Source organism: Pelodiscus sinensis, chromosome 22 (assembly GCF_052426305.1).
Source record: "Pelodiscus sinensis isolate ZL-2025 chromosome 22, ASM5242630v1, whole genome shotgun sequence".
Lineage (NCBI taxonomy): Eukaryota > Metazoa > Chordata > Testudines > Trionychidae > Pelodiscus > Pelodiscus sinensis.
Window position 1 is genome coordinate 6,655,616 of NC_143073.1, and position 16,555 is coordinate 6,672,170.

The window sequence follows — 16,555 nt, forward strand, 5'->3', positions numbered from 1 at the left end:
TTTGTTCAAGAGCTCTTCCTAAACAGTAAGACTATGTCTATATTGTGCCCATTTTGCGCAAAAAATATGCAAATGAGACAAAGTGTGGAATATCGCCGTGCCTCATTTGCATAACTAATGAGGCTCCATTTTTGCACAAGAGGCTTTTGTGCAAAAAGGAGCCATCTTACATGGCTCCTTTTTGCGCAAAAACCCTTCTTGTGCAAGAGCCGTTCTTTGGCATTTTTTTCAGGAAGAATGGCTCTTGCGCAAGAGGGGGGGTTTTGCACAAAAAGGAGCCATGTAAGACGGCTCCTTTTTGCGCAAAAGCCTCTTGCGCAAAAATGGAGCCTCATTAATTATGCAAATGAGGCGCAGCGATATTCCACGCTTCGCCTTATTTGCTTATTTTTTGTGCAAAATGGGCGCAGCATAGACATAGCCTAAGAGCTAGGGCCACCAAATTTGCTATGTGGCATCCTCTGCTAACTGAAAGCACGGTCAGGGTTTGGTTGTGCCAGGACATCCGTAAGCCCCGGGAGAAGGACTGTTTTCCATACAATTAAAAGGGAGGGGCTGCTGTTCAGAGGGCTCAGAGGATATGAGAGTGGCCACTGGAGACAGCAAGCCTGCAGGAGAGAGCAATGGCCATCTTGCCTGCCAGCACACTGGGATCCTTGGTGGCTGGAGAGGTGGCTGGGGGAAAGAAAAGGCCCTGGAGGCAGAGAAAACACCTCTGGCAGCTGGTGGAATTTGGCGAGGGGGAGGCCAGTGATGGATGGGACCCCTCACCCATAGCCCCTCCTCACCCCCAACCCTTACTCTTGTACACACACCCCTAGTCTCTGCATCTGTGAAAATGGATGTGGCTATCCACAACTCTTTTATGCAGATACAGAGGCAGGTTCAAATTTTGTATCTAGAACCTGCAACTTTGTGGCTCTCTGCTTTATTTCTGCGGTTATCCTCATCCGTGGCTCATTGGTGCAGATACAGATGCAGATGCAAATGTTGTATCTGCACAAAGCTACCATTCTAAGGCCAGAAGGGACCATTGGGATCGTTTCTGACCCCTGCACATTGCAAGCCACAGAACTTCACCCCCCACTCCTGTCGTAGACCCCCTCCTGTTCTCCTTGGGGTGCTGCTCCTGAATGTCCTTCCTCTGAGGCACAAAAACCGCCCGTCAGCTAATTTCCAGCCTAAACTTGTTAATGGCCAATTTATTTCCATTTGTTCTTGAGTCCATAGTGGTGCTTCACTTAACTCCTCTCCCTCCTTGGGATTTATCCCTCAGATGTATTTATAGGGAGCAATCAGCTCTCCCCTCAGTCTTTTTTGCTTAGAGTAAACAAGCCAAGCGCCTCTCAGAAAGGTTTTCTACTCCTTGTGTCATCCTACTAGCCCTTCTCAGCACTTCTTCCAGTCTGAATTTGTTGTTCTTAAACATGGGAGACCAGATCTGCACACAACATTCTAGTGAAGATCTCAATATATATAATTGCCTTGTATAATTATATTAACACTTCCCTGTCTCTACTGGAAATCCCTCACATGATGCATCCTAAGGTGTGTCTACCCTGCATCCTGCGCTCAAAATAAGATATGCAATTTGTGCTACAAAAATTGTGTATCTTTATTTTGATTCTATTTCAAAATAGGCTATTTGGAAATTTGGCGCATCTATACAGCGCCAAATTTCGAAATAACACATAATTTTGCAACATCCCTTATCCCTCGTGGAATGAGGTTTACAGGGATGCCGAAATAGCAGGTTCACTATATTTTGCAATAGCGGACACGTTCAACAGATGTGGGGTAGCTATTTCGGGATACCTCTGGTATCCTGAAACAGCCTTGCGGTATAGACGTACCCCAAGGATTGCATTAGCCTTTTTCACAGCCACCTCACCTCATAGTCATCCTATGATCCACCAATTCACCCTGGTCTTCCTCCTCCCTGTCAATTCCAACTGATAAGTCCCCGTCTAATAGCAACGTCTAAGTGCCTAACCTTGCACTTTGCACTGCTAATGACATATCATCAAAGGACAGAAACTTAGTTGATTTCATTCCTAACTCCCTCCAGGAAGCAGAGAGCTACCCAGGAAGTCACCCAACACGTCCGGAGCCTGGATTTAAAAGCCCAATCGCTGCCCAGCACCAGACGACTGTACATTTCATTCACACCTAACAGAGACTGAGTGCAAGTACCACAAAAGCCTGCCCTGCACTCCAGCGTCAATTTGCTTTGCTTTACATATTGCGGTGCTGAACACTGCAACCTGTGGGTCCCTGTGTGACTCTGGCTGCAGATTTCCACAGGGACCGAAGCGCTGCAACGCCGAGAGCCGCAAAATGTCTCTTTGGGCGCTCTGCTGCCCAGCTGAATGCTGTCTCGATCCAGGCGCCCAGAGCTCTGCACACAATACGTGCGCAGAGCTAGTCGCCCAAGGACGGGATTTTCAGAAGCCCGCAAGCAGAGCAGGCAGCTGCCTATGTTAGCCAGGAGTGAAGCGCAAAGTAAGTGAGTGGGGATTAGGGCCCAGATCCACAGCTCTTATGGATCTGGTCGTCCATGACACAGGGATGGGTTGGTGCTAGCTGCCTCTCTCCAGGTAGGAGCCGCACCCCTGCCCTGGAGATGAGGAAGTCAGCCCAGCCCTACTCAGGCAAAACCAGAGCGAGAGCATGAGCCCCCAGTCCCATCCTGAGAGGCCAGGACAGGCCACAGGGGCATGGGAAACGTGGGTCAATTCCCTGTGCTGCCTAGTTCAGAGCACGACCTGAACCCACGTCTCCACTGAGGATCCCTGTGCCCCCGGGAGGAGGATGGTCTCAGTCGCTCCTATCACCGCTGTTCCAACACAGTCACCGGGCCAGGGAGAGACTCCAGGCCTGGAGACGCCTGCTGCCCCACCGGGCGGAGGATCCACGATTGCTGCATGTTGGGCCGAGTCGAGCGCAGGAGAGTCCCTGCTGTGCCTGCGTCCTGAGGGGAAGGGAAACTGAGGCTGCTGCAGGGGGCAGTGAAGCAATAAGCCGACTTCGGCCAGCATGGGAAATGCCGCCTCCTGGGGAACTAACAGGCACAGGGGAAGCTCCTCTCCTCTCCGGGCCGTGTCTGTTCCCTCGCAGCGAGGACGTGCACTGTGACGATCCCAGCCAGCAGGCTCCCAAGCACCCCCAGCACAAGGAGCCCTTTGGTGCGGCAGTAGGACAGTGCTGGGGTCTGGGGCAGGGTGGGACCTGTAGGAATAAATCAGAGTTTGGGGGTTTTGCTCTGTTTGGCAGGGTGCCAGGAGCTTGGATTCTAAAGACGCCAGTGAGCTCAGAGGCAAACACCCAGCTGTTCCCTTTGGGCCAGGCCATCGGTGCCCCCAGAGCCCTCGGTGACAGACCTTCTTTGCATTAGAGCAAAAGGACATAAAAATGGCCAGATTGGGTCAGACTAAAGGCCCATCTAGCCCAGTGTCCTGCCTTCCAACAGTAGCCAATGCCAGATGCCCCAGAGGGACTGAACAAAACAGGGAATCATCAAGTGATCCCTCCCCTGTCATCCATCTCCAGCCTCTGACAAACAGAGGCGGGGGACACCCTTCCTACCCAACCAGGCTAACAGCCATTGATGGACCTAACCTCCCTGAATGTATCTAGCTCTTTTTTGAACCCTGTTAAAGTCCTAGTCTTCACAACATCCTCTGGCAAGGAGTTCCACAGGTTGACTGTGCACTGTGTGAAGAAGAAGACTGTGTTGCATGAAGGGTAGGGTGTAGGAATTGGAGAGTAGACCCTTAAAAAGCTCGGGGTCTCCCCAAGGGTGCTCACTGTCCCCTACATTCCAGCCAGAGTGGCAGGACGTGTATGGATGAGCCAGGAGTGCTTCACAGGAGGGATGGAGCGAGCGTCACCTTCACAGGCCGCCTTGGGGGAGGCGTTGGCTGAGCTGGTGCTGACATTGTTCGTAGCTGTGCAGGTGACAGGTGTGTCCTCGTCTCCCAGTCTGTGTTGGACCAGCAGGGATTCCTTGGTGGAGAGAACAGCGCCTCCTGCTGGGCCCGTCCAGGTGTACGTGAGATTCCAGGCTCCCTCCCCGGCGCTGCAGGTGAAGGTCACGTTGCAAGTGCTGTTCTCAGCCATCACGGGATGAATCTTGATCTCCAGCTGCGAGAGCCGCTCTAGGTCCCGGATCAGGGTGAGAAATACAAAATAACATTGAACAGAGGCTCCTCCTTCTACAGCCTCAGGCTACAGAATATGGGGGGGTGGGTGTAACACCCACAGACCGTTCTCTCATACATACTGAACCCCCCATGTGTGAGAGTGTTCCCCAACCTCGTTGCGCCATGTGTTGGGACAGGAGCGGGGGCCGCCTTGCAGAAGTGACCTGGGAGCACATGGGAAAAATGGGGACACTTTTTTGGGCTGTGTTGGGGGGCATAGTTATTGTAATGGACAGGAGGAGTACCCGGTGCTGACCAGCACCCAGTGACTAGGGGTTTAAACTCAAGTAGCTAGCAAGGGTGTGGGCCAGGGAGCCGGGGGAACCAATCGAAATAGAGTACTGAAATTTGAATTGGATGTAGAGACCTTGTCTGCTCTCTTTGTTGGGGATAGTTAAACCAGGAATTGAGAGACGCAGAATGATTTAAACCCAGGCAGGACTACTATGCCTCCAAGGAATTTGGGGCATGGAAGTGGACTGAACCAAGAAAAGACTGGGAGGAAGTAAAGGGGAAAAGTGAATCTAGTTGTGATCAGTTTATTTTCCTTATTTTGTGGTTTGGTTTAAACTGCTCTGTGTGAATCTATGCAACCCCTCATTTACCATCTAAGCATTGTTCCCAGAGATTTTCTCTGTGTTTTAATTTGTTTTCCTTAGTTGCTCTGTAACATCTAGCAACCGAGTATGCTTTATCCAGTATAGCTTTTGTTTTGTAATCAAAATCACTTTTTTAAGGTGATGATTTGATTCTTGTGTCCTGGAAGGTCTGTCTGTCTGTGTGTGTCTGCAGGCCTCTGAATGAGGGGTCAGCGACCAGAGACTGAAGCTTGTTTTTCTCTTTTATTTTTTCAAACTCTTTTAGGGCAAAAATTCTGGGGTACCCCTGGGGGTGAATTCAAGTGTTCACCCTGGTTTCTAGGAAAAAAATCACTTGATGACGGCAGCTCCCCTCCCCCCCCCCCCAATCTGTGCATTTGTGATTCTGGAGAAGTTTTTGTAACTGGTACCTTCAGTGGCAAGAGACATTTAAAGTCTTTGTGAGCCCCCACCTACTGCACTCAGGCTATGGCTATACTGCGCTGTGTTGCGCAAGAAATATACAAATGAGGCAAAGCATGGTATATCGCCATGACTCATTTGCATAATGAATGAGCGACTGCTTTTTGCGCAAGAGGCTTTTGCGCAAAATGAGCTGTCTACACGGCTCTTTATTGTGCAACACCCCCCTCATGTGCAAGAGCCGTTCTTCCTGAAACAAATGCGGAAGAACGGCTCTTGCACAAAAGGAGATTTTTGCGCAAAAGAGGATTTTTGCGCAAAAGCCTCTTGCACAAAATGCTGCTGCTCATTAATTATGCAAATGAGGCATGGCAATATTCCACGCTTTGCCTCATTTGCATATTTCTTGCACAAAACAGCACAGTATAGACCTAGCCTCAGAGTGGGGAACAGCCCTGACAGTTACTGAAGAAGCCCTTCATCTGGCATCATCACCCTACACTTCCAACCAGGGCTGGGTCCTCTCCAGGGAAGGGCCTTAGCTGCCTCCTGCTTTACCTGGGGTCAGCAGGAGCCATCTTTGGAGCCACGGTGCTTATAGCGGGACCCTGTGAGAAGACGGCATCTCCCCCTTGGTCTCTCCTTACCCGGTCCTTCTCTGTCTCTCTCTCCTTTCCCCAATAGCTTCCTGCCTGCCTGTCTATCTATCCCCATACACCTCATCATCTATCTACCCTTCTCCTTTGTTTATTTAGAGAGCTCTAAGAACTATAATAGCCTGGTGCCGCAACCACGGGGTACCCCCACCCCGACACCGAGTGCTCTGATTGCATCATTAAAGCCTTCTTGTTACGCCCCAAGTGCACATTATCGCCTCTCGCCCTGCACCTCCCCGGGGCTCCCAGCTACAGACACTCACGGTAGAGGGTCAGATGATAGTCACAGAAATGAACATTGTGTCCGATTGTGTTTTGCTCTAATTTGTATTCCCCCCGATCTGCCAGCGTCAGGTTGCTGATCTCCAGTGAATAGCTCTGGCCGTGGAGTCTCACGCGCCCTCGGTATCTCTCGTCCTCCACAGCCACACGGGGCAGGGCTCCAGGCTCCCCTGGCGTGATCACAGCAAGAGGCACCTTTCTACCCGAGGCCGTGTCCTGGCGAGGGCTGGGTCGGTACCAGGTGATGAGCTTGAACGTCCCCTTGAAATCAAATGGGAGAACGACCAATTCTCCCAGAATCCCATTCACCCGTATGGCAGAAGAGGCACAACCTGAGGTTGCAGGACTTGAGCCTGTCAACAGAGAATAAAAGGGTCCAGGAACTGCAGCAAACCCAGCCACACCCGGCCTCCCCTGCCCTGCGACTCCCTCTGGCCACGGGGAGCATGTACCACTAAAGCCCTTTGCCCAGCGAGTCCCTGGGCTCCTACGCACAGCAGTGATTCTCGGGCCCGGCTTAGGGGGCGGTCGGACTAGAGGATCCCAATGCTCCCTTCTGGCCTTGCAATCCTGGAATTAAGCCTCATGGCCTGCCCTGTGTAGGAGGAAAATACGCTCCTGTCCCTTTAAAATTCCTAGCTGGGAGGGAGAATGGCCTTTCACACAGGAACTCAGTGTTAGCCAATGGCAGTCACCATGCAGGACCAGAGGAATTTTTCAAGTCCGGGTGATGAATTATCTGCAGATGGGGAAACTGAGCAGAGTGGTGCGGTGCCCTGCACGGTCACTGGCAGAGCCGGGAGCAGGCGGGAGGGTTCTGGGGCCGTGATCCCAGGCTGTGGGTTTCATCCCCGGGCCACCTGCTCCTGGCTCTCCCAGCTCCTACCCTGCCTGCCTGCTCAGTGCTGCCTCTGGGTGGGGACAGGGACCGAGGTGACCCCCTGGCCAGCCCTGGGCTGTCACTGCTGGGCCCTCCTGCCTCTCTCGGGGACCGTGGTCTTCTTGTGACTGTGACCTCCCAAAGCCTCATTTCTCTCCCTAGAGGCAGCAGCCCCAGCACCCGACCCGAGGGGGCTGAGGGGCCCTGCCTGGCAAACCAGCCTCCTGGGAACAAGCAGGGCGAAGGAGAGACCCTCCCACGGGGGCTGCACAAGGGGAGCGCAGAAGAGCCAGGAACGGTGGCCGGGAGTCGGCGATGAATCTCTCCAACATTCCCTCTGCCTGGGCAATAGGGGATCAGGCATGCGGCCTTGGCCGGGCTCAGAATGCGCCGGGTCCCTGGGGGAAGCAAGACCCCCCAGCGCAGCCTCAGCAGCTCCCATCCTCTCCCTGCTGACCCCACATTCACCCGCTGGGCTGGACACAGCCCCGCGTCACTTACCTCTGGGCTGGGCAGCCAGCAGGAGGAAGAGAAGGTAGGGCCGGGGAGGGCCTGTCATCCTGGCAGGCTGCAGAGCAGGGAGCAGTCCGGGCCTGTGGAGCGATCGCTCTGAGAGCAGCAGGGTCGGAGTGGCTGGGTCTGGCTGCAGGGGGGTCCTGGGATCACCTCACTGAGCAGCGAGGGCTCTGCCAGGCTAAACCCAGCGTCAGCAGTTTCAGAACTTCCTTTTCATCCGCCGATCTAGCCTGCATCAGGCACAGGATGAGATAACACCCTCAAATCTCCCCTGCCCTCCTCCCATCCTTTCCTGCCCTGTCGCTCACACAGGCCCAGCCTGACTCTGGCTCCCCCACGCCATGGGGCACCCAGCCCACCCCTGTGGTTGTGGCCCCCCTGTGACAGGGAGCCGGGATGTGTCTGGGGAGATGCGGCCTAAGCGCACAAGGTGATCGATCGGGTGCCTTGTGGTAGCGCCCTGCAGCCTGAACCACTGAGCAGGGCCCCGACTTGCCAGGGGCCGCACAGACACGTGGCCCTGCCCAGCATTTCTCTCCCCAGCTGGTGTTTACACTCCAGATCGGCAGGCCCGTCCCGTGCCCCCTCTTGCATGACAGCCTGAGGCTGCTGGGGGTGGGGGTGTGCTGAGAGCTGGGGAGCCCTGACACCTAGAGACCAACCCCCATGGGTGAGAGCAACCCCCGACCTCACGTGGATGGCCCAGGGCAAGGGTCATGCTCCCAGCCCAGGGGCGTGAGCCCACCCACGGGAAGGGCGTAGCTGCTCCCCCCACACACCCCACAGGCAGATCCAGGTTCTATAGAAGCTGCGTTTCCAGCCATCCCGGTTTAGGCTGTGAGGCGGGTTTCGTTCTTTCAGGACTGGAACTGCCCTGCTGCAATTGCATTGGCTCCTCTGCAGTCCCGCTGGGGTGAGTTTGCCTGGCTCAATTTGCTGTAGATCTCCCTCCGCCGACCCTTCCCGTGTTCCCTCTCATTTTTTTCCTTTCATGGGCGGAGTACATTTTGTTATATGCACCAAGGCATGTGCAGAGGTGCACCACCAAAAGAAACACACGCGGCTGGCTTTGGTCAGCTGTGGGTCTCAGTGGAATGGCAGTGCCCCCCCAGCACTCAGCTTACAGCTTCCTATCACTCTTCACTGAGCAAGCGCCAGTTAATCAGAATTTCCTGGGGAGGGGGCAGGATTACAGGACATTCCCAGTCTGGGGCCAGTTCTAGACACCGGTTTGATCCTGGTGTCAAGATGTTGGGGCAAGGGGGGATTTTTTTAAACAGCTTTAGTTACACCAGTCCAGCCCCTGGTGTGGCCACAGAGTGGGACAAAGGGGCCTGGTCCCCACACTGCTCATTCCTCTTCCCAGCTGGGCAGAGCTGTGGTGGGATGGGCAGCATTGTACCCCTATGCCTCCATCCTGGGGGAGTTCTTTGTTAGGCTAGAGCAGGGTTTCCCAGCCTATGGGTCAGGACCCAAATATGGGTCACCATTACATTCCAAAAGGGTCAACAGGTGTCTCCCCAGGTGGCTCTTAAGGAGCCATTCACACAGTTTTTGAATTGCCCTGGGTCACCACGTCTTCCTGAATTGTCAAAATAGGTTCCCATCTGGAAAAGGTTGGGAACCACCAGGCTAGAGGCTTGGCTATAGGATTGGTGTGAGCCTAAAACACAAAGGCTGTGTCTAGACTGGCAAGTTTTTCCGCAAAATCATCTGCTTTTGTGGAAAAACTTGCCAGCTGTCTACACTGGCCGCTTGAATTTCCGCAAAAGCACTGACGATCTCATGTAAGATTGTCAGTGCTTTTGCAGAAATACTGTGCTGCTGCCATTCGGGCAAAAGTCTTTTTCCGAAAAACTTTTGCGCAAAAGGGCCAGTGTAGACAACAGCGATTTGTTTTCCACAAAAAAGCCCCAATCGCGAAAATGGAGATCGGGGTGTTTTTTTGCGGAAAAGCACGTCTAGATTGGCCACGGACGCTTTTCTGCAAAAAGTGCTTTTGCGGAAAAGCGTCCTGCCAATCTAGACGCGCTTTTCCGAAAATGCTTTTAACGGAAAACGTTTCCGTTAAAAGCATTTCCGGAAAATCATGCCAGTGTAGACGTAGCCAAATTGACAGGGGCAAGAGACCGGTCTCTTGCGACTGGCAGCAAGCTGAATCTTTTGTGATTTTTGGTGTAAGGGACCTTTTATCACTAAGTCCAGCTTGCCTGGAAGGCAGAGGAGACTGCAGCGCCCATGGGCTCTATCCGTGGCTCCGTGATAAGTCTGGTGTTGCACGTCAGGAGTTCACGTTTGGGACTGAGTTGGTGAAATCTAGTTCTAGAGCACCCCGCCCATGGGGGGCACCTCCCCTGCTTTTTGACAGTCTGCCCAGAGGTGGGCAGCCCTGGTCGGGAGCCACGCCAGAGAGGACGGCACAGCCCCAGGCGGCCTGACTCCTGGCCAGGCCCGGCGCGTTCCATTCCGCTTATGAATATGAAGTGTCGTGTGGAACAGCCTCCTAATCAGAAACAGGCTGGGGCTCTCGCGCAGACTCTGTAGACAAGGCCTTAGTCTAAGCCAGGCGGTGCTGGGGAGCAGAACAGCAGCCGGGAAGCACCCGCAGCACAGCGCTCCCTGGGCGTCACTCGTAGCCTGCCTGGCTCCTCGCGGCTTGTTACAGCCTTGCTCACAGGCCCGCCGGGACAGCTGCACCCAGAGCCCAGCGGTGTGTAATGCTCTGGCAGAACCCCGTGGCTTTTCTTCTTCCCCCTTCATTGATGGACTGGTACAGTCCAGCCTCCTGCTGCAAGCTCCTATAGAGAGTGTGTCTTGTGTCCCGTGGGGTAAAGAAAAAGGTTTGGCTGGAGCAAATGTAACCCACACACCTTCTGGGGGTGATGTACTGTCCTATCTCATCTCCGAGGGGTAGCCGTCTTAGACTGTAACTTTAGAAACTACGAGTAGTCCCGTGGCACCTTAGATATATAAAAGCTCATGATACTATATATATATATATATGTTTGTTAGTCTCTATGGCTTTGGCTACACTAGCATTTTGTCCCAGAGAGGCATAAGGATCTTGTGCAAAAAGGGGGTTTTGCGCAAAAACCCCTTGTGCAAAAACGGCTTGAATAGATTATGCAAATGAAGCCTGACAAAATGCTAATCAGTGCTTAATTTGCATACTCTCTGCCGGAAAAAGCTGGCAGTGTAGACAAAGCCATGTCTACGCTACAGAGTTTTGTTGGAAATACGGCTGTTTTTCCAACAAAATCTGAGTTATATCTACAAAGCAATTGTGTTCTTCTGCATGAAAATCAAAAGAACAGAGGGTTTTTTCCAGCATTGGTAATCCTCATTCTACGAGTAAAAAGCCTTTCTGTGAAAGAGCTCTTTCTCCAAAAGGCGCGTGTGGATGGGGAAGAGGGAGTTCTTTCGGAACAAGAGGAAAGAGGAAAAAACACAGGTGCTCTAGTGGCCACTCCGTCCATAGCAATCACAGCTTACATGTGAGAGAGCGTCCATTCAGTCTGGATGCTCTCTTTCGAAAAAGCAGATCGTTTTTTCAATGCATTTTGCAGTGTGGACGTTCTCTTTCAGAAGAAGTTTTTCCGGAAGATCTCTTCCGAAAACAGCTTCTTCCGAAAGAAGCCTGCAGTCTAGACATACCCGTAGAGTATGTCTACACTGTGGAGCTATTTCAGGATGCTGGAAATATCCCAAAATAGCTATTCTATTGACGCAGCCCGTCATTTCAAAATGGATTTCAAAATAACAGGTGGCTTATTCCAATGTTCCAGTAATGCTTGTTCCATGAGGGCTAAGGGGCATTTCGGAATAGCGAGTTATTTTGAAATTTGGTGCTGCGTAGACCAAAAATAAGCTGTTTCGAAATACACTTGCAATAAGCTATGCAATTTGCAGCATAGCACAAATTGCGTACTTATTTTGAGCGAAGGGTGCTGTGTAGGCGCACCCTAAGGTGCCATAGGACCATTTGTTGTCCTGTCTAGGGGCTCAGAGAGTCTGCTCGACATCCTTAGCTGAGAGCCAGCTGGCTTTTAGCTCATGCAGAAGGTAGAGGCTCATGCATTGAGCTTCTGAAGTCCCAGGTTCAGTTCCACCTGCTAACAACCAGGCTCTGTTGGTGTTATTCAAACATAATGGGGATTCCGCATGGAGGCTGGTGGGTCTCTCTCTGGTTTCTTAGCCTCCATAGCTTGGGGCATGCAGTGTCATCAGGGATTTCCCTACACCCCCCATATGGGTGTGTCTTCCCCCTGAATTTCCTCAACACCCTCCCAGTTTTGTGAACTATGGTGCCATACAGCCCACCTTCACCCTCACGGTGTCCCCCCTCATCGGCCCTGACACCCCTCTTGTAAATTCGAACACCCCCCCCTAATTTCAGTTCCTTGGGAGGTTACTGATGTGTCATCCAGCAGCGTCTCCCTTCCTCCTGGCGTGAGCCTCGCAGTCTGGGAGGGGACTGTTGATTGCCTCGTATTTGGCTTGGCCGGGGGATACGGCAGTGAAATGTCGTCTAACGAGAGGGCTGCGGGTCTGGCTTTCCTTGCCCCGCCAGTGTGAATGGGCTCCCCAGGCATAAGCCGAGGCGCTAGGTGAGGCTATCAATTCAGCTGTGGGCAACGTGTGAGTCACATGGGCTGCGGTACCAAGCCCTCCCAGCCCTGCATAGCTTCAGTAGGAGCAGCCAGAGACACGCCAGGCTCTCCAGGTTGTGCCAGATTCCCAAGCACCGTGCCCCCAATGGGCCCAGCCCTTTGGAAAAGACGGCCCCGAGTGATTTATCGCCCTGCGTGATGAATGCCTCCATTGTGTGAGGTTTGCTGTTCCCTGGCACCCAACCCCCCCAGAGCAGGACAAAGAGGCAGCAGGCTCCATTCCTGCCTGGCAAAGGAATGTGCTTCGGACACATATTTGGCTGGGGCTGCCTTCCCCCTCACCGCCTATAAAGAGCCCATTCTAACAGGCTGGCCGGTCCTAGGGAGCGAGCTGCCGAGCTGGTCCAAATGCTGGTTCTCATCGCCCCAGCCTGGTCGTGTCTGCATGCTGCAGTGCCTAGTGCTTGCAGATTTACCCTAGCTAGCTCAGCAGGAGACCACAAGAACGGCCAGACTGGGTCAGACCAAGGTCCATCTAGCTCAGTGTCCTGTCTGCTGACAGTGGCCAATGCCAGGTGCCCCAAAGGGAGTGAACAGAAATAGGTAACCATCAAATCCCTCCCCTGTCATCCATTCCCTGCCTCTAACAGAGTCTGGGACACCATTCCTTACCCATCCTGGCTAACAGCCATTGATGGACCTGTCCTCCATGGATTGATCTAGCTCTTTTTTGAACACTGTTAAAGTCCTGGCCTTTACCACGTCCTCTGGCGAGGAGTTCCACAGGTTGGCTGTGCGCTGCATGAAGAAAAACGTCCTTTTGTTTGTTTTAAACCTGCTGCTTGTTCATTTCATTTGGTGACCCCCAGTTCTTAGTGAGACTGCAGCAGTATGGGTGAGGCGGGTGAGTTATTACCCCAGGGTCCTGCTCCGGTAACGCGAGCTCTGCAGCTTGGATAGGTCGCATGAGCTGCCCCTTACTGCAGTATAGACTGACGCACAGGCAGCTGGCCTCTGTGTGAAATGAGTTTGGTAGGTCGCTGCCCGATGCCTACTGAGGCAAAAATCACCAGGATTCATCGGCTCCTCTTCGCAAGCACCCTCCTTGGGGAGGCTAAGGGCTACGGAGAATAAGGGCTCAGCGCACCCCGAGAGGAGCTCCTCCAGAGTAGTGGGGCTGTGTGTTTCGGGAGCGCCCCCACCCTCTGTCGTAAGCATAGTGGAGACCCAGAGGGTCCTAGTCAGCCTCATTGGCCTGCAGACCCTTTGTGCGGGCAGAATGGAGACAGGCTGGAGGGGGGGGTTGACGGGACTGCACACCGGCCATTCTCTGCTTCAGTCTTCTCCATGCAGTCAGCAGCTGCAGGGAGGGGTTTGGGGCCAGACACCTTCAGCCTTCTGGGCTGTCTGCTGGGGGGTGGGAAGGGCCAGTCCCCTATTCTGTATCTGGCCAAGAGAGCTGGACCCTAGGAAATCCGACTGGCCCTGAGCCCATGAAATACACAGTCCTGCTCCCCTTCCCAACATGACCCCAGGAGTGGGCGAGGAAATGAGGCGCTCCAGGCCTAGCCCGGCCCAGCAATCTCTGGAAAGAATGCAGCAGCCTCCCACGCTGGGAGCAGGCTGCGATGCCCCTAGGGACAGGGAGAGCAAAAGGAGGAGATGCCAAGATTGATCTTCAGCACTTACCGGGCGCTCGGCTTCTTTCCAGCACCGCGGGGGTGGGGAAGTGAAACCTACACGCCCTGAAATGGGGGCCGAGGAAGGCGCGCTAGGATGCGGTTGTGTAATTAAACGGTTAACATCCCTGTGCGAGTCAGCAGGGAAGCCCCACCCGAATACTCATATCCTCCTTTCGCTTCTTGTGGATCCGCAGCCCTTCTCTGGCCCTCCCGTGCCTGTGATGGGGGAAGACTTGCCTAGGGGTTAGAGCAGGGAGGCTGGGATGCCTTCCTTCTGTTCCAGGCTCTGAGAAGGGCATGTGGTCAAATGGCCAGTGTAGAGCAGTGAGCCAGGACTCCTGGGTTCTAGTTCTGGCTATGGGCTCTTGCAGGCGTGGGCAATAATTTTTTGCAGTGGGCCACTTCTAAAATTGGCCTCAGGCTGCACTGGAAGGGGCGGGGCCTCAAATGGAAGGGGCGGGGCCAGGATGCTTCCAGGCTTCCCCACCCACAGACCAGGGTTGATCTGGGGCTGAGGGAGCCCCTTTGCCCCCCCAGGCTCCTCCTAGGCACTCATGCCCCTGGCGGTGGGAAGAGACTTCCCGTGCTCCCCAACCCCCAGGCCAATCAGTGCTCGAGGGCGGGGGAGCACACGAAGTCTCCTCATGCCCTGCCACGTTTCTAAGTGCCACGTGCTCTTCACAGGGCAGGGGCGAGGAAACTTCACACACTCCCTCCTCCCCCAGGCCTTAATCGGTCTGGGGGCAGGGAAGCAGCAGGGCCTCCGCAGGCCGGATCAATCCGCTTGGCCCTTTTGCCCACCCCTGGGCTATTAGCTAGAGCAAGTGAGGCTGGAGAGCACTAGGTCTCCTAAAGCTGCGCTGACTGCTCGGAACCCAGGCTGGGTCAGACCAAAGGTCCCTCCAGCGCAGTGTGCTGTCTTCCAAGAGGGTGCCTTCTAGCAGCTCACGGGGCTATTCAAAGGAGTCTTGCAGCCTAATAACCCCTCCCCCCCCCCGCTCTAACCACTAGACTCAAGTTCCTTCCCTGAGCCAGGAATTGAACCCAGGCGTTTTGACTCCCAGCTCCCCTTGGTGCAATTCCACCCGCTGCTGATGGGTGATGAGTCAGCCTCATAACCTACAGCTGCATTCTCCTGGGAGCCCAGAGCCGGCACTGTGGCAGGCACACGTCCAGCGATATTCTGCCTGGCTTGGAATCTGCTCTCTGAGCAGCACGGGCCCCTTGGGGGGAACGCCTAGGAGCTCCATGTCACCCAGAGAAGCAATGGAGGAGTCGTGCAGGGCCTGGGATAAGGGCTAAGTGAAAGTTAAATTATCCCCTTTCTGCCAGCTGCTTGTCTTGCTGCACGGTAATTTGCACTGAGCCCTGCTGATTGAGCTGTGCAGATACAGCATGGGCATGGACGGTAGGTAAAGGCCACCCTTGGGCAAGCTCCCAACCCCGCCCCCGCTTCTACCCAGGCCCTGCCCCCCAGCATCACAGGGCAGGTGGGTGCCCCAGCCTCTCTGGAGCACAGGGGGATGGGTGCTCAGGGGCAACAACCCTCCACCCCAATACGCCTACCGTTGGCGTTCTGGGGGCAAAGCCTGAGTGGGGCCAGACTGGCAGTTTGGGAAGGTAACGCCTCCCCTTGGAAATTCCTGGCTGGCCCAGAATTCCCCTTCCGCACGGCAGCCAAGTACGGAGCAGCCCTGCTGGAAAACCCTATCCTGGCCTACGTGGCTGGGCTCTGTCAAATTCAAGTAGCAGGGACAGGCCAGCACTTCCCTTGCAGTTCCAGATGCAAGGAGGGCACCGCACTCTGTGCCGCGCTCAGCCAGTGGGGCAAAGCAGCTGCCTCTTTCCCCCGTTGTGCCCTTTGCGCAGGCTTTCTGAGTCTGGGTCTGAAATCCCAGCGCTGTTTCCACATCCGTTCTGCTCTGGCTCGCGGCAGAGATTTCTCTCGTGGGCCGACGCTCGGGCGGCGCATGAGCAGGCTCGTGGCCAAACAAAAAGAGGCAACACATCAGCCTCCTCGTCTCCAGCTGTCGCCGAGGCAGGCTCCGATGTGGGCCAGGGAGCATGCAGGCTGGCCCTGGCGTACAGCCGGGTCTCTGGATCTGAAGCTGTATTGGTATCGGCTTGAACCGATGGGACTGGTGCACGCTGAACGTACCTGAACCCTGCAAGCGCAAATCCCACTTCACTGGTGCAAATTAGGGATGGGAATGGGGGGGCAGCCCCCCGTGACTGGGGACTGGGAGCTAGCAACCAGCCTCAGCCCCAGCATGGGGCTGGAAGCAGGAGCTCTGCAGGCTTGGGGGGGCTGGACTAGTGAGATCCTGCTAGGCAGTTAACGGGTTAAACATTAGTTTAATTTAACCAGTTAACTGATTAACAGGGATTTTACATCCCTAGAGCAAATCAGGACTCTGCGGGGTGGGGATGAGGGGGTGAGTGGGCGTCTCTGGGAACACGCCCTGTTTGTGTTAGAATATGTGAAAGGGGCATTGCATGCTCTGTGCTGAAGACTGCATATTAGGGCCACAAACACTATAAACTATCTACACTTTTTTTTGCATGCTCTTAAAATGTGCATATTTTATTTAATTCTATGCAAATATATGCAAATTAGACACACCCCTCCCCTTCCTGGCAAATTACTCAGTTGCGCAAAGCTCCGGTGCCCCCCGGCCAGTGTCTCTCCAGAACGCTCTTTGTGACAGTACTGGATGTTTGCAGTC

General features: G+C 54.2%; 1 protein-coding gene across 2 annotated transcripts; it reads right to left on the reverse strand.

Annotated features, from left to right (window-relative positions):
* Positions 1–386: 386 nt before the first annotated feature.
* Positions 387–16,527, reverse strand: LOC102448242 (SLAM family member 9-like). 2 transcript variants are annotated; one of them, XM_075908417.2, is made up of 6 exons: positions 13,837–16,527; positions 12,820–12,945; positions 7,523–7,767; positions 6,123–6,494; positions 3,891–4,157; positions 387–3,228 (listed from the first exon to the last, which is right to left on the reverse strand). In XM_075908417.2, exons 3-6 carry the CDS (start codon positions 7,578–7,580, stop codon positions 3,062–3,064), a joined length of 864 nt encoding a protein of 287 aa, XP_075764532.2. In that variant the 5' UTR covers positions 7,581–7,767; positions 12,820–12,945; positions 13,837–16,527; the 3' UTR covers positions 387–3,061. The 2 variants fall into 2 exon arrangements, with proteins under 2 accessions (XP_075764532.2, XP_075764531.2); XM_075908416.2 differs by having other exon boundaries at positions 12,820–16,527.
* Positions 16,528–16,555: the final 28 nt, after the last annotated feature.

Bases quoted from the DNA above. Each gene is read 5' to 3' on its own strand.
- LOC102448242 (XM_075908417.2), bottom strand. From the start codon at position 7,580: ATGACAGGCCCTCCCCGGCCCTACCTTCTCTTCCTCCTGCTGGCTGCC. The intron at 6,495-7,522 runs GTAAGTGACGCG...CTCTGTTGACAG, and splicing joins GCTGGCTGCCCAGCCCAGAG to GCTCAAGTCCTGCAACCTCA. The intron at 4,158-6,122 runs GTGAGTGTCTGT...TCCGGGACCTAG, and splicing joins CTATCATCTGACCCTCTACC to AGCGGCTCTCGCAGCTGGAG.